This window comes from Solea senegalensis, linkage group LG6 (genome assembly GCF_019176455.1).
Source record: "Solea senegalensis isolate Sse05_10M linkage group LG6, IFAPA_SoseM_1, whole genome shotgun sequence".
Lineage (NCBI taxonomy): Eukaryota > Metazoa > Chordata > Actinopteri > Pleuronectiformes > Soleidae > Solea > Solea senegalensis.
The window spans coordinates 9,273,437-9,287,919 of record NC_058026.1 but is presented as its reverse complement, the minus strand read 5'-3'; the positions used below and the strand labels follow the sequence as shown (position 1 = coordinate 9,287,919).

General features: G+C 43.6%; 1 protein-coding gene across 2 annotated transcripts in view; it reads left to right on the top strand.

Annotated features, from left to right (window-relative positions):
* Window positions 1-9,035, top strand: part of mxi1 (max interactor 1, dimerization protein) — a 31,173-nt gene extending 22,138 nt beyond the window's left edge. For both annotated transcript variants that reach the window (XM_044028335.1, XM_044028336.1), the window contains exons 4-6: window positions 3,736-3,850; window positions 5,766-5,964; window positions 6,838-9,035. In XM_044028335.1, coding sequence (XP_043884270.1) covers window positions 3,736-3,850; window positions 5,766-5,964; window positions 6,838-7,001 — 478 coding nt within the window. In that variant the 3' untranslated portion in view covers window positions 7,002-9,035. The remainder of the gene's footprint in view (window positions 1-3,735; window positions 3,851-5,765; window positions 5,965-6,837) is intronic.
* The last annotated feature ends 5,448 nt before the right edge of the window (window positions 9,036-14,483 follow it).

Genomic DNA, 14,483 nt, shown 5'->3' with positions numbered 1-14,483 from the left:
TAAGCTGCCACTCATATTGTAATCTCCAGATGGCTTAAGCTCTTTGGCATTGGGTCTCCATGATAAACAAGCCTTTCAGGGTTAAGTTACTGGTCTTTGTGGAATCACGGGTATCCCTTGGCTTGTGACCTCTCTGACATTCGTTTGTGAGATACTGTAGCTCGCGGTGTTGGTGCGGTTTGACCAGATAAACACGTCTCTGTTGCCCGTCGCTCCAGTGAAATGTGGACATTTTTCTCCCAGAATTTGAAATACTTGTCTTTCCTTCACCAGGCGGCTCAGTGTGATCACCATGAATTACACAACATAGTGCACAGTGTTCCTCCACTACTCCCTCCGATGTTTTTTTGGAGCTTCTTTGCTCTCTAGTTATCAGAGTGTTCCACAGTAGAGCACACCATGCACCCAGAGATTAGGATACAGGCCATGCAGGCGTCTCATATGGCTGTCTATCGATAAGAGACACAGGGAGGGCGTGATGAATGCTACCAACCAAAAGCGTGTGTTGCTGTTAGAGAAGAAGTATGTCAGGTCACGGAAAACCGGAGCCAAAGTGCTGCAGCGTATGACAACATGGCAGTCTACTCCTTTCCGTCTTCCTCCCCCTCATCATCATCACATGGGTGTTGAAGGGTGTTTTTGCTTTCACACTGACTTGGCAAGAAAGCGGCGAATCAGCAGCCCAACAAAACAAAATAGAAGTCTTAGTGTTAAGAACCATAATGGGATGTTATTTAGGCGCTGCGCGAAATGTGATTACACTTTGCCGAGCACTCTCTGTGGCCGCCGTACCACCGTGTCCTCCATATGATGTCAGTGGGTCAGTCAGCGAGGAGGGGAGAAGGACGGGAGTGGTTGTGAGTGGAAGTTATCTGGGGTCGTCTGCTGAGATAGTTCTTTTAATCTGGATAAGAGTCTGGGAGAAGACTGATGCCTTCAGTGTCTGGTGTTTGTTAGCTGTGACGCCTGGTAGGCCACACAGAGAAATCCATGGGCTCATACACATGACCAGTGTGTCCCTCTCTGCCCTCACACAGCCTCTGTGTGTTTGTACGATAACGTAGTGTGCTCAAGCCTTAAAACTAAAACTGGGACATTCACAAGCAAGCATGTGTGTAATGTGAAATTACATTTGTGTCAGCTCCTCTGCTACAGCAGCACAATAAATGATTTAGTGCCGCAGCAGACCATGTACATGACCCACTTTGTTTGAAATGTTGTTAAAAATCGTAGCAAATTGCTGTAAATTACACTTCATGCATTCAACACAACCAGGTCTCGATCTTGAACGTCATTGTAATTACCGCACTGAAACAAAATGGAGGCAGTTTGTCTGCCGTGGTGTCCACACGCTGCCTCCCAGGTGGAGCTGTCTGTGCCTTCAGGCTGCTGTGAAAGAGCACAATGTGAATAATTGCCAGCCGATAACTGTGTGTGTGTGTGTGTGTGTGTGTGTGTGTGTGTGTGTGTGTGTGTGTGGTCAGATGGTGATGTTGAAGTACAGATGACACTGTTTGGCGCTTTCACAGAGAAGGAGCAATGGTGGGCGAGACTCTCCACCATGAATAGAGCTGATTACACAGACAGACAGACGACCTGAGCCAGACTGATAGTCATCATCCAAACTTGTCTTGGTTGTGGCGACAAACTATGGTTTAAACCCAATACTCTGAGGATATTTTGATATTGTGAGGAAAGGCTGCCCAAGAATTTTTAGTTGATCAGTCGTCATTTGAGGCCTCTAGTCGACTTTTCCTCAGCACATTGAAGATGGTTCCCAATAGAGTTTTCCCTGCGATTTAAACGATAAACAACATCTTACCAACTAATGATTCTTGTGGTTGACACTAAAGGCCCTGGTATACTTCCACGCACAGCACGTGCGGACCCAACGCACGTCACGCGCATAATGCATTTTGCGTTCTCAACATGCAGGATGCATGCAAAGAGTGCCCCACCGGTAGGTGGAGTATTAAGCCAGAACAGAAGAAGCAGTCACCAAGAATAGTCACCTGAGCTGGCGACCCTCGAGGCGTCTGACACCCCGATTCCCCTGCCCGACGGACCTTTTAGCTGATGAGCCGCTTGAACCAGACGTGTCCGTGGGAGCTGTAGCATCGTTCTCCTCTTCTGTGATAGGAATGCGTCCTGTTTCCGTCCAGACTTGTACCGTCACCCGATGGTGAAGTGAGATACTACAGGACCCTGACGCGCGACTATGCCAGGGTCCGTGAAATGTGACGTGCAATGCAGCATGTGCACGGAAGTATACCAGGGCTTTACGGGGGACAGCCCTGCTGTGAGGATATTGTAGCAGGTACTCACTGCTATAAATTACTTTCTGAGGGTTAAGACTTGGTTTTACGGTTACACTGAGAATTGGCTTTAAGTGAGGGTTATGTTAAGGGTGAGGGTTGAGCATGTGATTAAGATGGTTAAGGTTAGGTTAAGGGAATGCATTTGGTCTATGAAGTTTGTGTGTGTGTGTGTTTGTGTGTGTCTGTCTTGTGACTCCCAAACTTGAATGACTACAGACTGAACTGGAGCTACTCTTCATTCACTCGCACACACACACACACACACACACACACACGCTGTAATGGTTTAATGGTTTGTACTCCTCTCGTGTTCTTATCAGCATCCATGCATAGCTTAACTCCCCCACCACACACACACACGCTCACACATAGACAGACAGACAGGCAGATACACTGTATCGAGCACTCGCATGTCTCCACCTGTCTTAAAGTGACAGAGCGTAGCAGAGAGCACTCCAGCCTAGTGAATTCCTTCTCTGCTTGCCACGTGCTTGTCTCCTTGGGACTCCCCATAGAGATACAGTATAGTTCCTGAGCCGGGGATCGCTCCACTGAGTCCACCGGCTTCACATCTCTCCACTTTTTGCTTCAGGCGAACTGATAGGACAGGTCCTGCTAATGGAGTGCTGATTGTGTTATAGGCATAATTATCTCTCTTTACCTCTTGACTCGGGGCCATTAGCAGGATAGATAGTACAGAATAAGGGACTGTCAGGAAGATGGAGTGTACAAGACGAGCAGGGTCCAGGAAATGCCGTTGCACACGCCTCCCCCCCTCCCCCCTCCTCTCCCCGCTGAAACTTGTTGTTTGTAATGTAGGCAAGGAGACGGAAAACTATAGCTGAGAGCAACAAATAAATATTAGCCAGCAGAGGCCATTCTATTGTCTCGGGGCTGACATGAGATATCAATCATATGTAACCTGCTGTGTTTTTGACCTGTAAGCTAGGGAGTGTATAATAAGAATAAATATGAATGTTCTTTGAACACACTGAATTGTAGATTTTTTTAAGATGCCCATGTTATTGCTTTTGTTGTTATGTTATTGCCCTAAGTTACCTTGAGGTCGTGTTTATCTTGTGATATTTTATCATTTCTGCAGCTAGGCTTCTCTCAGTTAAAACAATATATATTCATATTCAGTATTTACAAGTAAAAGAACAATAGAATAAGTAGAATAAGTGGAAGAGAGAACCAAACAGTGAGAATCTTCTGACCTTTGACATAATGCACCAGAGAACTGGTTTCAAGTGGGATTGAACTGGTTTCAAATGAAATCGCCACACAAGCTCGACGAGTCAAGAAATCTGTCTTGCTGCCTAAGCAAAAACACAAGCTTTAACCCTTTCTGCTGTCTTTGGTGATTTATCTCATGACAATATTCTTCTTTTTTCTTTTTCTTTCTTGTTCTTTGCAGACGAGCTCACCTGCGGCTGTGTCTGGAGCGGTTGAAGAGCCTCATACCTCTGGGACCTGACTGCAATCGCCACACCACTCTGGGCCTGCTCAACAAAGCCAAAGCACACATAAAGGTAAGGCATTAGTGGAGCTGCAGCTGGTCCCGGGTCACCTTTTTACTGTCGTCAACATCGACCACAGATGGAAAGACGGAAAATAAAAACACTGAATGGTGACACACAAGTGTTTTTTACAACTAAACTGAGCAAGAAAGAGTAACGCCTTGCTCTAATGACTAATAAAGTCCGCTTTGGTATTTGGATTGGAGTGATGCAAGCGGTCATTAACTCGTAGAACATGTGTATGTAATGCAAGTCTTTTTCACAGCAGATGTTTTCCAACATGAAATCGTAGGACAGTAACATTAATTATCCAGGGTTGTTCAAGTGTAAGAGTAGAATACATACATACATGTTTCCAGTGTTTTCTGGATGTGTCCCAATAAAGTGATGGAGAAACAGTTATAAGCTATGATCGTTATAGCATTGCATTTGCACAGGACTGTGTACTGATACAAACAAATTAATCCATCCCTTTAATTTATTCTCACCTTTGGTCAGCTCCACACCGCCAGGATTACTATGAATATGAAAGTTACAGTTATGTGTCCCTGTTTGTTTCACATGTAGTTATCGAGTGCTGCGAGGGCTTTTAGCGCAGCGTTGATCGACTGGAGCGTTTAATGAGAATTATTTCAGTGTGTGAACACGATGTAGGAAATGAGTTAAGTAAATTGCGTCTGAAAATACTTACATAAATACATGCCATTAACACAACGTGTTGTGGACTTGTCAGTAAATATGAAAATTGTGGATACAAACTGGTAATCACAAGGTCACGGGTGAGACTTTCCCTGCCTGATAATCCAGGCTTCAGCTGTGTATGTAATGCGTTAAGACATCAGCTCCATCAGCGCCTTCCATCCCCTGGAACAACAGACATGTGACTGCCTGAGACTGAGCAGGCCGCATGCGAGGCGTCCTGTGTGGCGTGTGCTCACGTAACAGACGGGGAGAGCATAAAGGCCATGTTGTTATTGTTGTTACACACAGACATACATACAAACACCCGCTCTATTACCGCCACATCTCTGCACTTCTCCTGTCAGCGCGAGTCGATCCATTGCTTATTGATGGCCCACTGCTGTGGTCCGTCGCCGGGAGTCACGCTCGTCAGCGTTATGTCACGATGGCCGTGACACAAGGCTGTGAGGTTAGAGCCCGGCGCGGCACAGCAGTCATCACTTCCTGCCATCAGTCTCACTCGTAGTGTAATCGCGCAAGAAGTAAACGGAGGCGCATGACATGTCAAACTCCAGGCCTGCAGATCACATCCTGTCTGCAGCACAGTTGTATTTGAGGCGTCTAATGATACTGGCCTGGTGGTATGTAGTATTAACCCCAGAATGCATTGCTGGTGCGTTGTGACATCATGCAGCAGCTCTCCACTGTTGACGGGCTCACGAGTCACCCGACCTCAACTGTAAATGAGTTTGACGCCCCTGACTTGGCGGCTGGCGCGGCAAAGATCCGAAAGAGTGAGTTTCTTTTTATTTTGGTTGCGTCTCTTAACATCAGTGACCAAAAAAAGGAATATTGGGCTGAAGCGTGAGGCTTATTTTAGCCTGACCTGTACGATGGAAAAGACAAAGTTCCGGGGGCTTAATGTCAAAACAGGCGCGTGTGTCTTTGACAGGAATTTCCATACAGACAAATCTCCAGCGTCTTATCTCCTCCGTATCTGCATTCTTGTCTCAGGTCTTCCTCCTTCTCTCGCTCTTATCTGCTCTGTACTTCGTCGCCGTCTGTCCCTCTGTCTCTGCCTGCACACGCCCTTCTTTTGTCTCACCTTCTCATTTTTTTTGTGTGTGTCTTGCATTCCTTCCCTCCTCCATGCTTACATTTATCTCGGTGCTCTGCTTTTATAGTTGACCTCTTCTCTGTCTCCCCTGCTGAATCTCTCTCTCTCTCTCTCTCTCTCGTCTGTCAGAAACTTGAAGAGGTGGACAGGAAGAGCCAGTACCAGCTGGAGTCTCTGGAGCGTGAGCAGAGGCACCTCCAGCGGCAGCTGGAGCTGCTGGGGGGAGGCAGCGGCGCCGCAGCCCAGAGCAGCCCAGGAGAGGGGGAGAGGATACGCATGGACAGTGTGGGCTCTGCCCTCTGTTCTGACCGATCTGACTCTGACCAAGGTGAGGAGGGATTGTTAATTTAGTGACTCTGAGGCCATCAAAACACTCCAGCTGCTCTCAGGCTAATTTTACAACACTGTTCAGAGCCCCCACAGGGACTGTAGGTGAAGTGAGGTGTAAGTAATAGATTTCTTGGCATAGAGACTTAAATGCATGTGCTTTTAAAGAGAATGTAGAGGTCCAGTATGTAACATTTAGGAGGGTGTATTGACAGAAATTTGATATAGTACTAATAGACCTAATCCTCAGATTGCATGTTTTTGAACTGTGGGAGGAGACCGGAAGAGAAAACCCACACACACGTACACGTACACGCACACGCGGGGAGAACATGCAAACTTCATGCAGAAAGACCCTTGTTTTCCGACCAGGTCGCGAACACGGGTCTACTTGCTGCAAAGGCAACAGTGCTAACCACTACAAGTATCTAAATATTAAAGAAATGATGTATTTATATTGTAAATACATGGTGGTCCAAAATGCCAGCGTCTGTAGAGCTGATATAAATATACTGAATAAGGCTCATTCTGAGGCAATTAAAAACAACAATTGTATCAATCTTATCTATTATCTATTGTTTCTTCAGAAAGTCATTTATAGGTTGTTTTTTTCCAACAGCAGTTGCCATCCTTACTGTTGCATTACTGCCTTAGTTGTTCATGTTTTTCATATTTCATATTGGCAAAAGAAAAATACCAGGGGGCAAAAGGAAATTAGTGGGCGGAACAAAAAAGTGCGTGAGAAAAATACATTCTCTTTTCTATTCTCTTTCCTTTTCCTCTACTGCCTCCAGCCTTCATTCACAGTGGACGTTGTTTTTGATCAGTCGTGTATTTTTCTTTTGTTTGTTTCCTCTCCGTTTCTCGGCTGCAGAGGAGATCGAGGTGGACGTGGAAAGCACGGAGTTCTCCCATGGAGAGCTGGACAGTGTGAGCACGGCCAGCACCAGCGACCTGGACGACCACAGCAGCCTGCAGAGCATGGCCAGTGACGAGGGCTACTCCTCCTGCAGTGTCAAACTTGCCTTCTCCTCCTAGAGCCTCACATCGTTCCTGACCAACCCGCCCGCCCGTCTGTTTATCCACCCAGCCACGCCTCTACACACACACACACACACGCACACACACGCCCACCTCAGACGATGACCGAGGCCACGGAGCCTCTGCCTCCCCCACCTCCACCTCCTCTGTCCTCAGCCTTTAAATTACCACTCCTGACACCGGGGACCCAAACACAGTGATGTGAGATTGACAATTTGATGTTCTTCTCCTCTTTTTAAAGGGAGATGGTTGATATGAAAAAAAAAAAAATTTGACATCATTGTACATTTTTAATCCTGTAATTTAAAACGAATGACTGATTCTACGCGCGCAAATCATCCAATGTCTGTTTTTTTTTTTAATATTCACAATCCCCAATTTGATCCAAAAATGCACTTAAATTCATATAAATTTAAAAACAAAAAAAAACTATCTCCCCTGTGGGTTCATGCGTGAGGATGATCCTGTGAATCCCATTCCGATGTGGTGACGATGGGCCTGGATGATCGGGAACGGTCTCCGATGTGGACTTGAATTGAACACTGTGGGTGAACTTTTGTCATATCAACACAGCTCGGTTCCTGACAACACGTCCTTCCAGCCTTGAATTTAATCCTCGTCTTAATGTCTTTTTTTTTTTTTTCTTTTTTTTCAACACCGCGGGCGCTCGGACACTTGAATTGGTGCTATTGTGAAACAAACCAGTGTGGAAGCCGATGAGAAACACCACTACTAAGCTTCTAAAGCAAACAAACAAAGTGTGTCTGGCGTGATTGTTTCCAATCAAGCGTGGAGGAAAACAACCACAAAAGAATTGGGACGGAGGGGGGGGGAACATTCCTGTCGAATGTGGGTGCTCATTGCATTTTGAAAAAGTGGAAATTGTAACTGTGTGTGTGTGTGTACGTGTGTACGTGTGTGTGTGCGCGTGTGTGTCTTTTGTTTTGGTTTCTTTACCCTCGACAAGCAGCTACAACAAGCAATCCTGCACTTGCCTACTTTAGAGCTGTCCATAGAAACGGCACAAACCAAGTCCTTCAAAAAAAAAACAGCAACAAGGAGAAATAAGTCCAAACTACAACAGCAGACCATGGAATAGATGCCCATCCTCTTTCCAGCAGTAACAAGCAATAACTCCGGTAGTTGTTTTAGTTGCATTTTATTTTATTTTCTCCCGACACACTCACATGTGACCGTCCAAAAAACTTTCCTTCTTTTTTTTTTTGTATATACAAATAGATTATTAAATTAAATTTTAGAAAAAGAGTTTTTTAACAAACAAAAAAAGAGTAGAGCTCTGTTGCTGTTTAACCTGTGTTTATTGTGCTTTAAAAAAAAAAAATGGATATTTTGAGAAGATTTCGTCCTCTGTAAAGTCGCATGGACACTGTTTCATTTTTTTTTTTCGCTCAATTTTATTGATGGATTAGGTTTTTTGAAAGTCACTCGTTTCGTAGCAGGAGTAAGAGAAAAGTCGCTCGTCAACATGATGAAAAACTTGTGAAGAAAACGGAGAACACTGAGATTGTGTGGCATTGTGTAGATCATGTTAATTTATTAGACTTTTTTTTATAATGCTCACAAATAGGGTATAAATTGCTGCCTCTGGCATTCCACTGGCGGTCGGGTGATCTGTGAGCATGCACGTGTGTGTGTGTGTGTGTGTCTGTGTGTGTGTGTGTCTGTGTGTGTGTGTGTGTGTGTCTGTGTGTTCTGAAGTGTGGGCAGAAGAAAACGGGTTATATGATGTCACTGTTCGCCATCCCAGCTCCACTGGTATTAAGGATTGCACTTCAACCACAGTTCTCTTTATTATTATTTTTTCTCTTGAAACCTTTTTTTGTTTGGAAGCAAAAACAAACGACAATATTTATTTTACAATCCCCTGAAGAACACAAACAATGGGGGGAAGTTAACTTATTTTGGTTTTTGTCTTATTTTACTCCTCCTATTGCTGATAATTCCTCATTCCTTATTTTAAGAATTGTATATTTTATGGCTTATTGTTATTATTTTTGATCCTTTTGTTGGGAGGGGTTACACAGGGTGGGTGGCAGTATGATGAAAATGTAGCCATTTTGTGTTTTCTTTATTATTATTATTATTATTATTATTTCTTTATGTATTTTATTTTTCTTTTCTTCGATGGACACTTGAAATGTAATCGGCCCCTAAGCTGCTCCTAGTGCTGAGCCTCGCCTTTTTGAGAGTCGTCGGCCTTGTCCAGAGTCGGCTTCCCCTCCTCTTACACTCTGCCTGTGGTCGACGATCACAAACACGGTGGAGACGTGTTTGTGGACCCCGTGTGTCTGCCTGTTTTTCGGGGTCTGAGGGAGGCTCTCTCTGCACGAGGCTCATTGATAGCCAAGACTTAACTGGCAAATATAGAGGCGGCTACTACACAATAAAAGGGGTCTAAAACTCCACTTTCCTCCGTTAGGAGGATTGTAGTTTCTATTAGACTCGTGTTTTAGTAGAAAAAAGAAGAAAAAAAAAAGAAAACGTGTCTTACATTTACAAGGCCTCCGACTGAGGATTTTAAGAAAAGACAAACAAAGAAGAACAAATCCTTTTGGTTTCTCTGAAGGACAACATTAAGGTGTGGGAGTTTGACGCGTGTGCGTTCGCTGCGCGGCTCTGTCGAGGTCGTTGAACTTGGCGCTGAATCAGAGAGTCACCACATTTGGTGCTTGACATTAAAAATGATGCCAAAACCACCTCAGAAACACCTCAGTGTCCTCTCTCTCTACTGCTCTCTGTCCCTGAGGGACAGTTTGCGTTTACTTGTTAAGCGTCACCTTCTCTTTGTTTCTTCTTCTTCTTCTTCTTCTTCTTCTTTGCCGACAGGTCAAAAAGGTCACCTGTTTGACGAATAAATTGAACTCCTTGTGCAGATCGGATGCTCGTCTTTTCACCTGCTCGGTCTCCAAATTATTTTCAATTCTTTGGGACAAATGATTTCTTTCTGTTATTTCCCCCAAAATATGACGTGTGAAAGCTCTCTGGCACTCTGTAATTTCTCTTGAGGTGAAACATTATGTTCTAAAATGGGATCAATACTAATTATGAGAACTAATTTGACAGAAGCCAGGTCTGTGTGTATGTATGTATGTGTATGTGTGTGTGTGTGTGTGTGAGTGAGTGACCCTTGGTCCACGACTTGGCTGCACTGATCTCAGTTTCCTGCCTGCTACTTAGTACATATCAGACTTTTGAATTCAGAAAACGACAAATTCATCCAGTGTCTGGTGTAAAGGCTGGTTGTGAAGGCTCTGTCATGTAAACTGCAGCTATCACTTTGTATTTTAAAAAATATTAAATAAATAAAACGCCTGCTAAGTTCACTGCAGACCAGTCCTGGATCAGCGCAGTTTACTGAGATGCTGGCTCCTCCCAAACAGAAGCATATCAAAGCTATATTTTTACCTCTGTGTTTAAGGTTTTCGGTTTAGACCACACGCAGTCCTGAGTATTGAGTTCTGGTCTTGCGGGTGGACCTGAAAGTGTACCAGCCGGGCTGAAACGGAGGTCATCGTGCTTTTGTGTAAATCCACTTCCCATCCAAGGTGTTGGTCTCTCAGGATGTTGTCTTTGAGCAAACGCGTCTACGATCAGTCCCACATAGGGAGTCCTGTTGTTCTCAGCCTGTGGCCATCCTTTGTAAAACATGCAATCTGATGATGATTCTGTAGATGTGTAAGTTGAAGATGCAATACTTACAATAAAAAAACACCAAGATTTTCAAAAAAAAAAAGAAAAATGGAGCTCTTTCTACCACAACACCTTTTTCCTGTGCTGAATGAATGTGAATCTGTGAAGCAGTGACTCATGCCGATGCATCCAAAAATACATTCAAGGTCAGACTTTTTAAGGTGTGACTCTTCAGACCAGAGCTGAAAAAAACAAGAAACGCAGCAAACTGGGGTGTGACGATGACGGATAACACTCACTGTAATGGTTCACATGAATCTAATTTTATGACACGGTAGTTTCATCTTAAATGAAATCACCCGACTCATGAATCTGCTTGAACTTTTCATAATCTATGGTGGCGTATTAATGACTGAACAAAAAAAATGGGTGGAGAGCACTTTGATTAAAACACACGGAATTGAATAGATAGAGAGGATAATCCAACATGTGCTGTCTGTGGTCCACTTCTGTCCACATAGTGGTTTTCTTTAGCTGATGAAGTTTGAACGCCTGAAACCGTTTACTCCTCTGTTGATGGAAATGATGGGATGTGGTTCAGGAAAGTTCAGCTTGTGGCTGGATTCTTAAAGTCACAATCAAATTGAATTGAATTGAATCAAGTTCCATGTAAAGTGGGACACCCACTGCTCTTGTTGTTTATCGTGCGGCGGTAACATGTGCGTGTTACGACTCCAGCACGCTACATGTGTCTGTGAAAGATCACATGATGTTTTCTGTGATCAAAGCAGAGACGGGTGTCGTCGTCCCCCCCCTCGTCTCTGTCTCTGTCTCTGTCTCAGACCACATGAGCCTCCACCACATGTCATATTCTTCTCAAGTGGCTTCAGCTTTTGAGGAGTGGTTAAGAGGGTTAGAGTTACTCTGAACCTCCCAAGTTGTACAGAAACCATCTTGTCACACACCACAGTGTGATAATGAAGATGCCCGCTTATTTTTCCCCTCCTCTGCCGAAACTACTGATAATCTGGGTTAGATTACATCTCCGCTTCAAACTGTCACTGACACCAGACGTGTTCTGTCTGTGTGCGACGACGAGTCATTTCTGAAAAGGAAGGGAGGGGCGTGGGGGGGTAGACAAACTGGAAACATGGATGTTTAAACAAAGTTTTAAAAAGAAGTGTGTGTCTGTTTGGAGAAGGTAATAACACACAGTGTAGACTCACACTTCACCATAAAAGTGTTTCAACTGAAAAGAGAAATCAACACGGACCCATTTTTGGTCTCACTTAATCTCAGTTGTTGAAGACTTCAGCAGCTTTAATCCCATGATCATGTCTGGTGTTTTTTTCATCACCAATTAAAGGAAAACGTCACCCATTTGCATTAAGCTTTGTATTACTAGAATAAGGGGTAGAATTTTGGATAAATTCTGCTTCCCAACCTCAGTTTCCCCCGAGTTGTTGCTTGTTATTTGCCCACCAGTGACACTTGCTCCTGTACCTGTGAGCAAAGATGGCGGACACTGTTTACATTCTGGGAATGAGACCCGCCCCCCCTTACGAGTTGGTCTAAAAAGTGCGGAATTAGCGTTGCAGTTTCAAGCCTCGGACCAAGTGTCACTGGTGGGCACGTAACAAAAAAGAATGAGGATATTTCTCGACTCAGGGGAAACTGAGGTTGTGAAGCACACTTTTTCAAAAATACTAGCCCTTATTCTAGTAAAACACATCTAAATGCAAACATTTTCCATGGGAACAATAATTAAATATAACATTGCAACATAAAATCACATTCGACATTTATTCTCATGCGCTCCATGCAGACCAGTTCATCAATCATATTTAAGTAAAAATGCTGCCATCTAGAGGACAAACACACTCAGTGTTTGCTATAGCAGCCATCAAGAATACACTGGCCACTTTATTAGGTACACAGAACACCATTTAAACTGGCTCCTGGTGTTCTTTGTAAACTCTAGAGATTGTGTGTCTGTGTGTGTGTGAAAAATCACAGTAAGCCACTTCTGTGTGCCTAAATGCACTGATTTGCTGCCATGTGGTTGATTAGATGTTTGCATTCACAGGCAGTTGGTACCTAAGTAAGTTTTTAAATAGTCATTATGTGAAACTTAACTAGTGAATTGTGAGTTTTAATATTCAGAACAACAATATTATAATACTCAGTCTGTGGTTCAGAGTGAGCGGGAAAAAAAGTCCTCAGGGTGATATCACGAAACAAACCACTAGGCGGCATGAGAGGCCTGGAAATCACACCGTCTGTGTTTTCACAGACAGAAAGCAGCTACACTCTGATAGCAGCACTGTATTTAATTATATATTTATGTATTATTTATATATACAGTATATACATGTCACTTAAACAGATGATCCCAAATAACAACAAGTGTGTTTTGTTTTTTGTCAGATAATCCTAAACTCTGTGTTCAGGATGACAGAGGCTGACACGTTTTTCTTTATCACATTCTATGGTTTAAGTTTCATGTTTTGTCTTACACCGTGTGTGTATTATAGTAACATTACTCTGAATTTATGGACATAATCACCTCATTTAAATCAAAGAGTGATGTGGCTGCTATTTGCATTTGCCACTGTGCATCTTCAGTCTTGTTCTTTGTGTTTGAGTTGGTCATTTCAGATAGTCGTCACAGTCTGTAGCAATCTCAGTGCAACAGATCTGGAAAATGAGAGCAGAGCATTAAAATATGTGAACATCACAGGTGGTCATTCATTCACCTGTCCTCACCATTCATTCACCTGTCATCATTGTTCATTCACCTGTCCTCATCATTCACTTGTCCTCATCTGTTACCTGTCCTCATCATTCATTCACCTGTCCTCACCATTCATTCACCTGTCATCATCGCTCATTCACCTGTCCTCATCATTCACTTGTCCTCATCTGTTACCTGTCTTCATCATTCATTCACCTGTCCTCACCATTCATTCACCTGTCATCATCGTTCATTCACCTGTCCTCATCATTCACTTGTCCTCATCTGTTACCTGTCCTCATCATTCATTCATCTGTCCTCATCATTCATTCACCTGTCCTCATCCTTCATTCACCTGTCCCTCATCATTCACTTGTCCTCATCTGTTACCTGTCCTCATCATTCATTCATCTGTCCTCATCATTCATTTACCTGTCCTCACCATTCACCTGTCCTCATCATTCATTCACCTGTCCTCACCATTCACCTGTCCTCATCATTCATTCACCTGTCATCACCATTCACCTGTCCTCATCATTCATTCACCCCCTCATCATTCACCTGTCCTCACCATTCACCTGTCCTCATCATTCATTCACCTGTCATCACCATTCACCTGTCCTCATCATTCATTCACCTGTCCTCATCATTCATTCACCTGCCCTCATCATTCACCTGTCCTCATCATTCAACTGTTCTCATCATTCATTCACCTGTCCTCATCGCTCATTCACCTGTCCTCATCATTCATTTTCACCTGTCCTCATCATTCATTCACCTGTCCTCATCATTTGTTCACCTGTCCTCATCGTTCAATCACCTGTCCAAGATTTAAAACGTACAGTTCAAAACAAAAACATACTTAAGTAAAAGTAAAATTATAAATCAGATTATACACCTTATAAATAAATAAAAAACATTCATTACTTTCCACCTCTGGTGAACATATAACTTATATAACATAAATCATTTCTGTCTGATCATGATCCTATTTTACCACTAGGCTGCATGAAAGTACTCTGCATGTCATGGCTCTCAGGACTCCCACGTCAAAGACCATGTGAGAATAAAAGCCTGGTGGGGGGGGGGCACAC